General features: G+C 42.7%; 1 protein-coding gene across 1 annotated transcript; it reads left to right on the forward strand.

The window, feature by feature from the left end:
* The first annotated feature begins 1,913 nt into the window (after positions 1–1,913).
* LOC138972801 (tetraspanin-18B-like) lies at positions 1,914–17,123 on the forward strand. Its single transcript, XM_070345468.1, has 5 exons — positions 1,914–1,987; positions 4,163–4,267; positions 13,526–13,690; positions 14,190–14,273; positions 15,462–17,123. The coding sequence occupies exons 1-5, from the start codon at positions 1,925–1,927 to the stop codon at positions 15,534–15,536; spliced, it is 492 nt and encodes a 163-aa protein (XP_070201569.1). The 5' UTR covers positions 1,914–1,924; the 3' UTR covers positions 15,537–17,123.
* The last annotated feature ends 450 nt before the right edge of the window (positions 17,124–17,573 follow it).

Consider the following 17,573-nt stretch of genomic DNA (forward strand, 5'->3'; position numbering starts at 1 on the left):
GTTCGCAATTATGTTGATTCTATTCTGACAGCAAGTGTTACTCTTCTCACTGTGCGTGGAATGTGCACTTGAGTAAACGTCACGGAAATGGCCCTACTCTTAGTTGAATAAGACTATTTTAAAGGTCCTTGTCTACATTTTTATACCGAAATCGCCATTTGACCATTAAAATGCAGAGTCTATTATCTACACTTATCAACAATACACCCCCTTTCGATCAGGAAAGACGAAGCCAGTGTAGCCGTTTAAAAATTCATTCTTCTCAAATCCCGTGCATTTCGTGCGTTTAAAAAAAGCGTGGACAACGCTCCAGTGTCTATAAGCAAAGTGACATGAATTTGATTGGTCAGTATTTTTAGGCAAAGCACATGTTCTCAGCAAACAGAAAACAAGATATTGGAAACGTGAGTCACGCTACCCAAAAATAAAATCGTTTTATACATATATTTTTTTTCTATAACTTTTTTCCCCATGGTTCATTCATCATCTGACATAACTTTTTAGCGAAATCTAACCATAAGATTATTGAAAAAAAGCAAAAATGTAGACGACCACCTTTAAACTGCTTAGGATGAAATAATGAAACGCGTTTGGTGACACCCACTGTCTGAAAGCAAGGGGCAGGCAGCACGTCTGATTGTGACCTCTGCATCCGAAACATCCTTCTTTATTACCAATTCAGTGCCCCATATGGCTTTTTGACCAATCAGGACGGATTCTAGGTGACCCTCTAAATGTGATAACGTTCAGGCAGGGGCCGTTTTTGTTGATCACGCTATAAATGAACAAGATAAAGTAAACATTTAAATCAACAATATCAGCGCGATTTATTGTAAAGAATGACACTTCAAATGTCTGTTATCAGTGGCTAACAGTCAGCATATTAGAAATAACTCATAATATAGAAAGACAATATGTCAATAGTATCTGCATTGTTGTGTCGATATATATGGTAATATTCACTGCATTACAGTATCAACACATTAATGTGCTCATCGCCCCTCCAACTGTTCGTGCTTGGCCAGAAAGTAATCGACGACAAACAGTCCCGCGTACACAATTAATAAACTCAAAATCATCTATACTATGGGGGTCCTTTACGTCCTCACAGATACTAGTATCTATTAGGGACATGAATATAGGTAATGTGTTAGGGGGGGGGTGGGGGAGGGGGAGAGGGAGGGAAGGAGGGAGGGAGGATGTCGGAGCGGCTAAGAGTGGTGATAAAAGTGTATAAAAAGATTTCGGTTCGTTTCTTCGTTTCTGTACATATTGTCTTCAAAAGCGTTTTTGGGGTAGGGTTTGTTTTTTGTTTAAAAGAAAACGTTTATTTCGAAAGAGAATGCTTTTTAAAGAGATAAAAATTTCAGATCCACTTTATAAAACCGAAGGTAAAAAAAGTTGATCCAGCTTTATACAGAGAGAAAATAAGAACCAGTATATACAGTACGCACGTCTTGTTATATTTACATTTTAAAAGGCTATGCCACAGTGACACAACGAACATCCATACACACAAATATGTATATCTACATTTACTGGCAAGCCAGGCACTCCGCCTACGCCCCGGCCGTCAGCCAATGGCGCAGCTGGCATGGGTGCCTGTGCCAGGAATAACTTAAAAGCTCGGCGAGGCACCGAGTACATAGATCACGGACATCTAAAAGTACTTTTAGGGTAAAAGGGTTAGTTTTTGAAAGGTGTATTTATTAGGTAAGAAGGTTTGTTTTATTTAAAAGTGGTGGCCTGCCATTTTATAGCCCTTGGCTGGGTATGGATGGGGGAGTAAGGCCTCATCGGTGGTGTCGTGGTAGCACCTGGTTTGTCAGTTTTTAGCCATAACAAGGGCCTTCAAAATCATCCGCATGCCAGAACGCCCTTAACCCATCCCATGTCTTGATTACTGTTTCAGTTTGTGATAACGATGTCAACACTTATCATCGCACAAGGTGTGGTGGGGGGTCTCTTCATAGCCGAGGACACAGTGGTGAGGACTAAACAGCTTGTGGCCATTTGTGACCCTCCACCACGGAATGAGTCGCATGTCACCTTTTCAATCAATCAATCAATGAGTCTTATATCGCGCATATTCCGTGGGTACAGTTCTAGGCGCTCTGCAGTGATGCCGTGTGAGATGAAATTTTATACGGCCAGTAGATTGCAGCCATTTCGGCGCATATTTACCTTTCACGGCCTATTATTCCAAGTCACACGGGTATAGGTAGACAATTATTAACTGTGCCTAAGCAATTTTGCCAGGAAAGACCTTTTTGTCAATCGTGGGATCTTTAACGTGCACACCCAATGTAGTGTACACGGGGGGAGGTTCGGACACCGAAGAGAGTCTGCACACAAAGTTGACTCTGTGAAATAAATTTCCGCCGAACCTGGGATCGAACTCACGCTGACAGCGGCCAACTGAATACAAATCCAGCGCGCTACCAACTGAGCTATATCCCCATATTTTTACATTTTCTTAAAGAGTTTTTTTATTCTCTATCCAGTGGTGAAAACCGTTTTAGAAAAGAGTGAACACTTTTCGAGTTATAAGCCTGTGACTATGGTGACCCTCACACTGTTACTTGACACCCCCCGGACTAAAATAATGCCTAGCGCAGAACCGCGAGAGGTGACATGCGACTCATTTCGTGGTGGAGGGTCACATTTTGAAAGTGCCTTTTGACGTTGTCGTAGAATTGTGATGTGACTCTTTTTTTTTAACAGATTCTCAGGAGAAGAACAAAACATATTTTGTATTGTAAAAAAGTGTTTATATACGTTCCTGGTATGGATATACAGATAACAGTGTGTTTAATCATGCATTGTTAATCGTATTTAAGAGATTTTTTCTCATGGAACATGATTTACTTACGACAACGATTTCTCCTTTTCTATCAGTCTTTATTTTCTTTGTACATTCAGTGAGTGAGAGGCAGCCGAGGGTGGAATTGCATTTCAGCATAGAAGCTCAAGACATTTCAATGTATTTTTTGTTTAAACTGCTGCCTGAAATAGAAATAGCAATGACGCATACATTTGGTTTCAATGTATTTTGTCAATTATTTCCTGGATCCAAATCTCTGTAGATATATTGTTCTTGAATTAAACATAGGATCAACACTTTATTATCATCTGATCTTTTCATTTTTTTATAAGGTTCTTATTGATATGATAATTATTGTTTGTGTATTATTTAATTGAAAATATAAGAATTTGAGTAAGAAAAAATAATTAACCTATGAAGAAGGATGCTCACCGCCCAAAAGAAGAGAGAGAAAAAAAAGGGCAAACAATAAGGTTTGAAGCAGCTTGCATGCAACTGAGGTTAAAAAAAAGTAGAAAATAAAGTTAATTTTACTTAAAGGCACAGTGCGCTTCCCCCTAAACCATCACAGACACTGTCAGGCTTTTACACACAGTACAAACACCCTTCCATTTGAACGCTCACCAAACGGGAACATCCTAGGTGCCCTACGTAAAGAGCGAGCAATTTTCAAAGAATTTATTTTGCGGATTGTGTCAGAGACAATCGGGCCGTGGTGCGTTTTGGCGCTAGACCAAACTTTTAAAATCTAAATAATAAATTGACAGCTTGTTACACAAACATTCTTAAATCATAAAAGAATTCTTTTTTCATCAAGACAAGATCAGTACAATTCGAAGTTTTGAAAGTTTGAAAAAAGAAACGCCCGGAAGCAGGGTCACGCAAGGTCGTGGTCACAGTTCTCGTAGCAGACGACGGTAACTTTCTGCCTATCGCCAGTTCCTCTGAACAGTCAAAAGCCATCGCGAGAGTTCTTGTGAACCACAGCCGTTTGTTTCGTGCATAGTCAGAGGTACATAATAACGTGCTATTGCAGATAAGCTCACAGCGAGTCGCATTCAAATTACTTACTGACGACTGCATTGTGAAAAAGGGAAACTGGATCTCACGGGTTCACGATGGCTCAGGGGTAAGATAAACCACGCAAAAATAAATTCTTTGAAAATTGCTCGCTCTTTACGGAGGGCACCTAGGATGTTCTCAAGCAGTGAGTGTTTAAATGAAAGGGTGTTTGTACTGTGTGTAAAAGCCTGACAGTATCTGTGATGGTGTACGGGAGGCTTACTGTGCCTTTAATGTTTGGTGTCTTGCATTCGCTGATTGTTGTGTGTTTGCTAGCTGCATGACGAGATCAAGAAGACAGTGGGGGACAAGGTGAAGAACGACTTCCAGGCCAACGGGACGGACGTCTTTGATTTCTCCATCAACATGCTTCATTACCTGGTACTGTTATGTTTTCCTCTTGTTATTGTTGTTGTTGTTGATGTCACACACAAACACACACTTTCTCTCTCTCTCTTACACACACACACACATACACACACAAACACACAAACACATACACACACACACACACACATACACACGCACGCACGATGCTTGCACACACGCACGCACTAATAATCATACACACACACGCACACACACACACACACACACACACACACACAGACACAGACACAGACACACACATGCACACACGCACGCACATACACACACACATACACAAACAAACACACACACACAAACAAACACACACACACACACACACACACATATATATATATACACACACACAGGCACACACACATAAAAACACACACACTCCGACATTCACACAAACACCCACACCCACACACACACATACACACACAAACACATATGCGCACTAGCAGAAAAGGGGAAAGAGACAGACAGACAGACAGACAGACTGACAGACAGTGATTCATTGATTGATCTGTATTAGTCAAGGATGAAGAATTAAGGCTGATGCCTAGTCTAGCTATCTCTCCCTGCTTAGACTCGGACATAAAAATGGAATAACAGACAGACAGACAAACAGACAGACAGGCAGACAGACAGACAGACAGACAGACAGGCAGACAGACAGACAGACACAGACAGACAGATATTTCACCTTGTCAGCTCTCACAACGTGGCGAGCAGCAGCACTGAGAGAGGATGGAGAAGTCTTTGTGGTTGACAGTCGAGATGACACGGGGCAGCCTTTAATTCTCCGTGATGAACAGTAAAATAAGTAGCTAGCTACACAGATAAATAAATAAACGAATAAAGAAAGAAAAACACAAAATAAATGTTAAAACTATGAATCAAAACGCCTAAAAGTCAATGGATGAATAAGTCCATTAATAATTAACGTCACGCTCATAACATAATTGCCTATGTCATTTTGTAGTGTTTTGAGAAAAAACGAGAAAAAACGTTTTCGGTTTCCGAACAATCTGCCACTCTTATTTTGGTACTAGGTTGCAAACTGCCTATCTCGAGCGGTTGACAGCGGAATAAGCCAGAGTTAAAGAGCTGACAGCAACGTTTTGAATCAGCACAGCTGCATAACAACCCAAATAAACTTGTGCACACCAAACAAGTTTTCCTGTATGAAAGCAACAGCCTCTGCTGAAAAGTGCCTAACTCAGAAACGAGAATGGCACTTTGAGTTACGTAACCGTGACAATGATTTCCGGTGGTCTGAGAGTCTGTGCTCTCTGGCACATGACAGGTACCCTTCCAGTAGTCTCACTGCAGAAATACCTAACACTGAGTTGGGTATTTTTCTTATGAGCGTGACGATAATTCAATTATTGGTAAGGTTTTTAAGGCAATCAATGATACGACGGAAAATAAATAGATACATACAAATGAATAAATGAATAGATAAATAAATGAATGAATAAATAAATAAAGAAGTCAAAGGATATATAAGTCAAATAATGATAAGGCAGAATGTGACAAGACTAGAAATAAATAAATAATTAAACAAATAAGTCAAAGGATGAAGAAGTCAAATAATGATACCTAGGGCAATCAATGAAAAGACTGGAAATGAACAAAGTAAATAAATAATTAATGAGGGATACTATAAAACAAGGATAAAAAACAAATCAATAACTTGCTTGGTGAAGTTAAATTGAGCTCGAACAAGTTAATGAAAACATCAACCGTTCAATAAAACAATGGATACATAAATACATGAATCGAAATAAATAACATAAAAACACCACCGAATCGATAAATTAATCTATCAATCTATGTATAGGGCAGGATGCTAGGTATGATCTGAAGAAAAAAAGTAAGATACTAAAAAATACAAATCGATAATAAAATAAATAGACAAAGAAGCAAAGAAAAAAAGAGAAGACGCCTAGCCTGAGTACTGCAAATTGTTCTCTTTGTGAGGAGCAGTTCACTTGCAGAGTCCACGTGTTACTGGAACACAGAAGGAGCAAGGGCTTTGCTTGATTTCACAAAAGAACTTCGGTGATGATGCTGACATGTCCATTCAATTATGTCTGAGACCAGTCAAGTATTTCACATTGCTTGAACAATTTCTTTGCTAGATCCAGCTGAAACAAAGGTATTCTTCCTGTCTTTTTCTGTGTTCGGGGGCTGAAACTCCCTCGATCTTTTACGTGTACGACCGTTTTCACCCCGTCGTTCAGCAGCCCTACGCCGCTTTCGGGGGATTCTGCCCTATCCCCCTTCGTGTGTACACGCAAGCACGATTACAAGACCAAGTGCCCACGGAAAAGATCCTGTAATCCATGTCAGAGTTCGGTGGGTTTTAGAAACACGAAAAATACCCCGCATGCTTCCCATGAAAGCGGCGTATGGCTGCCTGAATGGCGGGGTAAAAGCGGTCATTCACGTAAAAATCCACTCGTGCAAAAACATGAGTGAACGCAGGAGTTTCAGTCCATGAACGAAGAGGAAGAAAAAATGATTTTGACCACATCCACCGCACAGGGCCAACTGCTGACGCGGAGAGTTTTTCTCGCGAAACTGTCATAACAGCTACCAGACACAGTGTGGCAATTACCTCACCATTCAGAACATTTTCTGTATAGGGAATATTGAAATGATAATAGCGTTCACCGCATTGCGGTATCATAATGTTGATAAGAGTACACGCTCCTCCCCTTTGTCCTTATTTGGTCATCACGTGTAGTGCAGTCTCATCGTCAGTTGATTGACCAACACGTGGTTTCCAAAGCCGCACCCCTTTTTCTCGTCGGTTCTGCGCCACCATGCATAGATTTTCTGATTCCCCACGTAATCTCTCTGGAACATTCCGTGCATTTCAGCGTCACACACACACACACACACACACACACACACACACATACACACACACACACACACACACGCACACGTATGGACACACACATACACACACACACACACACACACACACGTACACACACACACGCACACACACACACACACACGTACACACACACACACACACACACACACACACACACAACCTTTGCAAACGTTAAGGTTAAAGTGTTCCCGCCGCACGATGGGGACGGATTTTTAACAAAACCCAACGAATATTCCTAAAGTTCACCGGATGATATATGAATCGATACGACCAGCTCCATCAAAGGCCCACACCGCCTCGCAAAAACAGTACGGCTCACTGATACGACCAGCTCCAATAAAGGCCCACTCCGCCTCGCAAAAACAGTACGGCTCACTGATACGACCAGCTCCACTAAAGGCCCACTCCGCCTCGCAAAAACAGTACGGCTCACTGATACGACCAGCTCCACTAAAGGCCCACTCCGCCTCGCAAAAACAGTACGGCTCACTGATACGACCAGCTCCATTAAAGGCCCACTCCGCCTCGCGAAAACAGTACGGCTCACTGATACGACCAGCTCCATTAAAGGCCCACTCCGCCTCGCGAAAACAGTACGGCTCACTGATACGACCAGCTCCATTAAAGGCCCAGTCCGCCTCGCAAAAACAGTACGGTTCACTGATACGACCAGCTCCATTAAAGGCCCACTTCGCCTCGCGAAAACAGTACGGCTCACTGATACGACCAGCTCCATTAAAGGCCCACTCCGCCTCGCAAAAACAGTACGGCTCACTGATACGACCAGCTCCATCAAAGGCCCACACCGCATCGCAAAAACAGTACGGCTCACTGATACGACCAGCTCCAATAAAGGCCCACTCCGCCTCGCGAAAACAGTACGGCTCACTGATACGACCAGCTCCAATAAAGGCCCACTCCGCCTCGCGAAAACAGTACGACTCACCGTGTCAGATCTGCAAATACTTTTATATTAGATAAGACCATCCCTCCACTTGGTCACATACCAAAGACTTACAGCCTAGGTGCTCTCTGTGAGCAGTGGCGTTTTGTATAAGAATTATTTTCGGGAAAGGCACTGGTGCTTTTTTTCGGAAACTGACTCATCAACAAATTCCATCTCACCACAGAAAGCAGTTTGTTTGTTTGTTTGTTTGTTTGTTTGTTTGTTTGTTTAACGCCCAGTCGACCACGAAGGGCCATATCAGGGCGGTGCTGCTTTGACATATAACGTGCGCCACACACGAGACAGAAGTCGCAGCACAGGCTTCATGACTCACCCAGTCACATTATTCTGACACCGGACCAACCAGTCCTAGCACTAACCCCATAATGCCAGACGCCAGGCGGAGCAGCCACTGGTATGACCCGGCCGGGGTTCGAACCCACGACCTCCCGATCACGGGGCGGACGCCTTACCGCTAGGCCAACCGTGCCGGTTCAGAAAGCAGTCAGGGTGATACAATTTGGTATGTGACCAAGTGGAAAGATGGTCTTATTCCATCGTGTAAAAGCCCGTACAGATCTGAGACAGCGAGACGAACTGAACCACTAACACCTGGAAAAGTAGGGGCGACCACCCCCAACCAGGCGCGTCCACAGGTGGCGGAGGGTGGGGTGGTCTTCAGATATGGAGGTTAGCTGCGAGATAAGCCAGGCTTGCCAGGACAAATAAGCAGTCGCGGACCAAATGGCGGTGCTTCCAGCAGGATGGGGCAGGGCAACAGGTGGAACTGTTACTCTCAAGAAATACCCTAGGCGTCCAATTACGGGAGCACCACGCGACCAAGAGCCGCATTATAAGCTCTAGCCCTGGGGAAGGTCACCTCAGATAAACAAACCAGCCAGCCATGGCCAAATAGACGGGTAGACTGGACTCGACAGCCCTGTAAAGCCACCAATCTAGGAGAAGGACCACTCCGATAAAAAAAAAAAACCACACACGCCGAAGTCGGATGAGCTGAGCCATATATGGCGCATAACGGCAGCTTAACGCATCATCGCTAAAGAGAGATGAGCGATCGAGAAGAAGAACAATAATAACAATAACAATAACAGCACTTTATTGTCCATTAAAATATTACATAAAAATGGAAATTTTTCTTCGGCACACCCTGCCTGCCTGTAAACGATTATAACAACAATTGTATAGGACGACACACATAAAACATAAAACATAAAAGGGATACAAGAACCACTGACACACATTATGACACCAGGATTGCAATTCTCTGCTGTCCGAGCTCAACGGGGGCTGCTGGCATGACGTAGGACGAAGAAAAGAGCATGACTGAAATATGCATGATGTTGTGGACACAAACCAAGCGATGGCTTTTGAACGTAATTAGATAACTCATCCACAGAGAGAAAAAACATTGACATATAGGGTCTGGAACGAGATGGATTAAAACAAGAAGGGCAAAGCCCATACGACTCACATGCTTGACCTTGACATGACCTTGACCTTCAGGGTCAAGGTCAAATAACTAAACCTAGCAATGACATCATACACTAAGAACTGCTTTACACATTTTTCCTACCAAAATACATGTGACCTTGACCCAAGGTCAAGGTCATCCAAGGTCATGCAACACAAAGCTGTTAATTCAAGACATAGGAAGTACAATGGTGCTTATTGGCTCTTTCTACCATGAGATATGGTCACTTTTAGTGGTTCATTACCTTATTTTGGTCACATTTCATAAGGGTCAAAGTGACCTTGACCTTGATCATATGTGACCAAATGTGTCTCATGATGAAAGCATAACATGTGCCCCACATAATTTTTAAATTTGAAACAGTTATCTTCCATAGTTCAGGGTCAAGGTCACTTCAAAATATGTATACAATCCAACTTTGAAGAGCTAATGTGACCTTGACCTTGAAGCAAGGTAAACCAAACTGGTATCAAAAGATGGGGCTTACTTTGCCATATATATCATATATAGGTGAGGTATTCAATCTCAAAAACTTCAGAGAAAATGTGAAAAATGTGAAAAATAGCTGTTTTTTAGACAACATTTATGGCCCCTGCGACCTTGACCTTGAAGCAAGGTCAAGATGCTATGTATGTTTTTCGGGGCCTTGTCATCATACACCATCTTGCCAAATTTGGTACTGATAGACTGAATAGTGTCCAAGAAATATCCAACGTTAAAGTTTTCCGGACGGACGGACGGACGGACGGACGGACGGACGACTCGGGTGAGTACATAGACTCACTTTTGCTTCGCATGTGAGTCAAAAAAAAGGAGAAGGAAAAAGTCTTCAACTCTGAACAAACAAGTCGCGTAAAGCAAAATTATTACATTTTGTCAAACTGTGGAACTCACAGAATGAAACTTCATGTACTGTCATGTTTGTCAAAGCGCTGGCACGATGGCTAGCCGAAAATCGACTGACACGGGTCACGCTCGTCTCTGCAATTGCCTAAGCATGCGAATTAAACGTAGAACCTACCTGATCTAATTTTGTTTAACTGCGAGCAAATTTTTTTGAGCAAACATAACATATCTATATTATTGGATTCATAATTTGACAAGAAATACAATGGAGTCATATTTTAATCTGTTGGTGAAAATTCGGTTCAATTACATTTTTAATTAGCAAACTAATTAAGTATTTTGTAAGCTTCCGAGTTGAAATGCCTTAGGAAAAATAACAAGAAGGGTAAAGCCCATACGACTCACATGCTTTACACATTTTTCCTACCAAATACATGTGACCTTGACCCAAGGTCAAGGTCATCCAAGGTCATGCACCACAAAGCTGTTAATTCAAGACATAGGAAGTACAATGGTGCTTATTGGCTCTTTCTACCATGAGATATGGTCACTTTTAGTGGTTCACTACCTTATTTTGGTCACATTTCATAAGGGTCAAAGTGACCTTGACCTTGATCATATGTGACCAAATGTGTCTCATGATGAAAGCATAACATGTGCCCCACATAATTTTTAAGTTTGAAACAGTTATCTTCAATAGTTCAGGGTCAAGGTCACTTCAAAATATGTATACAATCCAACTTTGAAGAGCTCCTGTGACCTTGACCTTGAAGCAAGGTAAACCAAACTGGTATCAAACTTCAGAGAAAATGTGAAAAATGTGAAAAATAGCTGTTTTTTAGGCAACATTTATGGCCCCTGCGACCTTGACCTTGAAGCAAGGTCAAGATGCTATGTATGTTTTTTGGGGCCTTGTCATCATACACCATCTTGCCAAATTTGGTACTGATAGACTGAATAGTGTCCAAGAAATATCCAACGTTAAAGTTTTCCGGACGGACGGACGACTCGGGTGAGTACATAGACTCACTTTTGCTTCGCATGTGAGTCAAAAACGAAAAGTTATTGTGCTCGTTAGCGTCCCAGTATCATTAATACAGCTTTTCGAGCCTATCCCTATCCCCCTACCCCCCCTTCTTCTCGCACATACCACCCCCCCCCCCCCACACACACACACACATAACACACACACAAACACTCACACACACACATGCACACGCACATACACACACACGCACAGAGAGAGAGAGAGAGAGAGAGAGAGAGAGAGAGAGAGAGAGAGAGAGAGAGAGAGAGAGAGAGAGAGAGAGAGAGAGAGAGAGAGAGATTAACACACACACACACACACACGCATACTAACACACACACACACACACACACACACACACACACACACACACACTTCTTAACCAATCCACCAATTTGTTGTGTCCCTTGTATAAACGGTGTGTGTGTGTGTGTGTGTGTGTGTGTGTGTGTGTGTGTGTGTGTGTGTGTGTGTGTGTTAGTATGTGTGTGTGTATGTGTGTGTGTGTTAATCTCTCTCTCTCTCTCTCTCTCTCTCTCTCTCTCTCTCTCTCTCTCTCTCTCTCTCTCTCTCTCTCTCTCTCTCTCTCTCTCTCTCTCTCTCTCTCTCAGTGTGTGTACAGCAATTCCAGGAAAACTGCCAGACAGATCTTTATGCAACTTCACTTGGACGTTTATCCAGACAATACCGCGTTCATAATTTCCCTACACATTTATTTCAATTTGTATGTTAAGCACCCCACTGATCTGAATGTCGGCAAAAGTCGGCGTACTTCGGCAAAAGACGGCTTCTCGGCCTTCGTCGGCGGACTTCGGCCAAGTTTAGCCGAAGTCGGCCGATCTAGGTCGAAGCAGGCCGAAGTAGTGTGTGTGTGTGTGTGTGTGTGTGTGTGTGTGTGTGTGTGTGTATGTGTGACGGAGTGATTGAGTTTTTGTTACTGTTTGTCGATTTCTTACGTGAGCCTTGAAGGCTTCGCCTCTTGTTAAATATGTTAGTGAAAATTCGATTTTAATGACAACTTTAATGAGCAAACTTATTAACTAATTTTTACGCTGCCGAGCTGAAATTCAATCCCATAATCCGGACTGCGTCGAAGATTGCTTGACCCAAATTTCAATCAATTTTATTAAAACAAGAGGCGAAGCCTTCACGGCTCACGCAAGAAATCGACAAACAATAACACAAACTCAATCACTCCGTCACACATACACACACACAGTACACACACACACACACACTCATACACACACACACACACACACACACACACACACACACACACACACACACACACACACACAGAAAGAGCATAGGTGAAACTGTGCAAGAAAGCGAGACACTAGATCTAGATCTGTCTGTCTGCATGTAGCCTACTTACATGGACACGACTGCCAAATAGTCTCGGCCCGCTCAAAATAACAATCACCGAGACTTTCAGTAATTCCATCGCGTGACGTCTAACCCTCGTACGTCATAATGTGACGTCAATGTAATATGACGTCTTCAAATGTTAAAGTTTCTACCACAGACATACACACATACATACGCACGCACGCACGCACGCACGCACAGACAGACAAAAGTTAGCATCGCATAGGCTACACTTACGTGAGCCAAAAATGAGGGCGTGACAGGGCTGGATATGACGTCATCAAAGACATAAAAAAATTATAAACGTGTTTGGGGATATTATACCCACGAACTCTCATGTGAAATGTCATGAAGATTGGTCCTGTAGTTTTCTCTGAATCGCTCTACACACACCCACACACCCACGTCACACACACACACCACACACACACTTTCTCTCTCTCTCTCACACACACACACATGCGTGTGTGCTGCAATCACAAGAGTTGGAAGGCTTTTAACCAAACACGATTGTTAATGTTTTGTTTTGTTAAAGTAAAAATGTACCTTGGAAGCTACCGTGTTGCAGCATCCGAGATTGCGTATCGCCTTGTTGGTGTTATCGTATTTATTCAATTCTTGTTGCCGTATCTTTTGGAAGTCTTATTGTCTGATTCCCTTTTGCCTCCCGTTAGCTGGATTGCTGCGGCATACGGGGCTGGGATGATTTCAACAACACGCCCAAGCCGCCCAGTTGTTGTAACCGCACCATCATTGACGGGGATTCTTCGTGGGACGACGAGCGACAGGAATGCGCGTCTGACCCTCCTACCGCCCCAGACAGCTATTATAATCAAGAGGTAGTTTCTGTGTGTGTGTGTGTGTGTGTGTGTGTGTGTGTGTGTGTGTGTGTGTGTGTGTGTGTGTGAATGGGGTGGGGGTGGGCGGCTGGTGGGTGAGTGTGTGCGTGTGTGCGTGTAGGGGTGGGTGTGATATTTGGGTCGGTGGGCGTTTGTTTTGTGTGTGTGTGTGTGTGTGTGTGTGTGTGTGTGTGTGTGTGTGTGCGTGTGTTTGTGAGTGTGTGTGTGTATGTGTGTGTGTGTGTGGGTGTATATGATGTGATTGTGTGTGTGTCAGTGTGTGTGTGGTGTGTGTATGTGTGTGGGAGTGTGTGTGGGGGGGGCCGTGTTTGTGCTTCTCTCTCTCTCTCTCTCTCTCTCTCTCTCTCTCTCTCTCTCTCTCTCTCTCTCTCTCTCTCTCTCTCTCTCTCTCTCTCTCTCTCTCTCTCTCTCTCTCTCTCTCTCTTCCATCCCCTCCCAAATGAGACACATCTAACGTGTTGACTGCGGTATGATACAGGGGTGCTACGTGGTACTGCAGGACAAAATCTTGGAACACCTGACACTCATCGCTGTTGCCTTCGCTGTCATTTTGTTCATCCAGGTACGTTATACACTGTCGCTCGTCAAAAAGGCTTAATTACGGCGTCATCATCGTCGTCGTCGATATGGATGCTGATGTTGTGGCTTTGATGTTGTCGTTGTCGGTATTGTGAGTGTTTGTCTGTCTGTCTGTCTGTCTGTCTGTCTGTCTGTCTGTCTGTCTGTCTGTTCATTTGCCTTCTGGCTTACTTGCTCCCATGTCAGAAGCGGGCGGGGACGTAGCTCAGATTTTAGCGCGCTGGCTTTGTAGCCAGTTGGTCGCTATCAGCGTGGGTTCGATCCCCACGTTCGGCGAGATATTTATTTCTCGGAGTCAACTTTGTGCAGACTCTCTTCGGTGTCCGAACACCCCCGTGTGCACACATGCGCACGAAAAAGATCCCACGTTCACAGCGAAAGCTAAAGTCTCAGTGCTTGGAAAACACGAAGACACGCATGCATCATCTCTCGTCTCCGATTATCATGATCGTATTTCGATACTTTGACGAGACAAACCCAATGCTGGTGTGTCGAAGAAGACAGCCACAGCGGGCTTGTTCGAATCACACCATAACTTCAACGTATTACCAATACCTGTCCCAATATAGACCAGTTGGTCTGAGAGGACGTTAAACCCTAATAGTCAGTCATGTCAGAAGCATTTAGTGCGTTTAAGACATCATAGATGGTCAGATATCGGAAACGGCTTGCAATTTCACAATCAAGAATGAACAACTACGATAAATTATGTTGTTTGATAAGAAAGAAAAAAAAAGCACCAACGATATATTCACATAATAAGATGTGTATCGATTGAACACTGGATTTCCCTTCTTTGGGCCATGTGACGTCAGATGCCGACAAAACTTCATATTTAGGCGGCCAGCCGAGACTACAAAATAGTGCATGTTTGTGTGCGTTCAATCATAAAAACTAAAAGGAATTCTAACCAGAATCGATCGATACATAAATGTTATTTGTATTTTTGACCAAAATATGACATTTTACACAGATCTCGGCAGTCATTGTTCACCTCGACCACTAGTGCGGTCTCGGAGGAACACTGGCTGTCTCGATCTGTGTAAAATGTCATACTTTGGTCAAAAATACAAATAACGTATAATATTCCCATACTATTAAATACACTATTATGTATGCCCTAATGTAATACATGTAATGATACCAACAACGGTTCTTTCGTTTATTCCAGTTGCTGGAAGTGATCTTCGCCTGTCTGATCGTCAAGGACGTCAACAACGCCGACAGCAAAGTGGGGCCGTACTAAGCTTGGTTCCAGACCTTCACATCGGTTTCCAAGAAATGGATCTCCCCCTTGAGCATCAACTCTCATGCACAAAACCTTTTGTATAAGCATCAGCTCTTTGAACAACCTTTGTTTTCTTGCTTTTTTTATATCTTTTTTTTTTAAAGGTACTGAACTTGTCAAATCCAGGTGCACGGAGCCCCTGGGGCTTTTAGTCATACCTCAGGCAGCTATTCGTTAGAAGAACTACCAAGTTTCATTGACTTGCACCCAAAGAGTCAAGAACTGCGTTTTTTTTACGAATTAATTTCGGACTCTGTCCCGGCTGGTCTTGACCTATTCTTGGATCTAAATTTAGATCAGGTAGATCACGACATCATGCACAAAAAGACACGTCACTAGCAAACTATGTCAGACATCATCATGAGTTTGTGTAAAACAAAATGGAGGCCGGAATCACTCAGTTGAATCGAACTCCGACCAAACACCACGTAATAACTAGGTTAATTTATGCACTCGCGTGAACAAGAAACTGTCGAGCTTCACAGATGTCATCGTTGGGTAGTTTTGGGTTTGTTTTACTACCATAGGAGGATTTTTGAACTGTAAATGCACTCAGCTGCAACAAAAACGCAAAACGAAGGCTGTGAGCTGCACTGTGCCTTTAAATATGACAATTTTCTGTTTCTTCTATCCTTTTTTTTTTCTTCTTCATCTTTCTCTTTTTTTCTGTCTAATTTCTCTCTGTTTTGGCTTACTGTGTTCTTCACTTTCTTCTTCTCTTCATTTTTCTCCTCTTTCTCATCCTTCTACATTTGTTTTTCTCATTTATTTTTCTCTTTCTTTTCTCTTTCTTTATTCTTCGCTGTGTTCTTCTTTTTTTTCCTTTTTACATTTAGTCAAGTTATGACTAAATGTTTTAACATCGAGGGGGGAATCGAGACGAGTTTTTTTTTTTATCTCCTCTTTCCTTTGAACAACATGACCATAAAGGATCAAACATTTTCCCTACTGTTAAAACCGTTCTGCGGGTTTCAAGGCGTCCCTCCGACGTCAGACTCATTGCGCATAAACTGTGTATGAACACAACTCTTTGAAACAACATGATAAAAAAGACAACAAAGCCGGTGTAAAAGGAAAAGATGTCCCCCAGGACTCAAAGTCCGACCCCTAAATATAGACAAGGACTTTCTGTCCTGGGAACATTTGTCCGCTGAAAGTCTAGGAAAATTTGTCCGGGTGGGCACTATCGTTCCTAGGAACGGAAGCCCGTAGGACTCTTTTTCCCAGCGGACAACTTTTCCTTTTACACCGGTGTGTATTAGTAAATCTTAGTTCACCTTTCCTCATCAGCCCCAGTTGGTTTTAACAATGTTTTATTTAAATCAAACATGATACAATAATACAACGATAAACAATAGGGACACGAACTCAAGCGAACGCTTATATTACGCGCCCTACGTAGTTGGAAAATAACACAAATATGACGTCGGACAAACATTACTTATAAACTGTGGAACTATCTAGATCAAAAGCATAGTTAAATCAAACCAGAAAGAATAAGGAAAAGCTAGCAGGAGGAAGATGGGGGGGGGGGGGGGGGGGGGGGGGGGGGGGGGGGGGGGAGGGGGAGAGGATGGAGGTGGGAGGAAAGAATGGTAGATCTATACATGTATGATAGATGAAGGTGGTTAGCGCATACAGAAAAATAATAAACGTAGTACATTGTTTATAAACATTGTTTATTGTAAACCAGTGGCCCCAGTACTTACGAAACAGTATGTGATAAGTTAATCCACTGGGCAACAAAACTGATAATCACAGGTACATTCTCTTGTCAACATAAATTTAAAAAAAAAAACCGTATCGATATCCACAACCGGACCGAACTAGTACATTGTCTGTTGTTAACTTCCGATTACTTCACATGTAACATGATAAATCAACGTCGTTCTATTGTGTCATTAACTTTGCACACTAGTTGTATTTTTAAATGTTGAACACATTTTATTTCTTGTTACCCTCACCTCCGTCCAGTTGTTGCAAATCTACTGTTTA

The sequence above is a fragment of the Littorina saxatilis genome, linkage group LG8, assembly GCF_037325665.1.
Source record: "Littorina saxatilis isolate snail1 linkage group LG8, US_GU_Lsax_2.0, whole genome shotgun sequence".
NCBI classification, from domain to species: Eukaryota; Metazoa; Mollusca; class Gastropoda; order Littorinimorpha; family Littorinidae; genus Littorina; species Littorina saxatilis.

Coding starts and splice junctions, on each gene's coding strand:
- LOC138972801 (XM_070345468.1), top strand. CDS start 1,925: ATGTCAACACTTATCATCGCACAAGGTGTGGTGGGGGGTCTCTTCATA. Junction 4,268..13,525: donor TCAACATGCTTCATTACCTG/GTACTGTTATGT, acceptor GCCTCCCGTTAG/CTGGATTGCTGCGGCATACG. Junction 14,274..15,461: donor CTGTCATTTTGTTCATCCAG/GTACGTTATACA, acceptor CGTTTATTCCAG/TTGCTGGAAGTGATCTTCGC.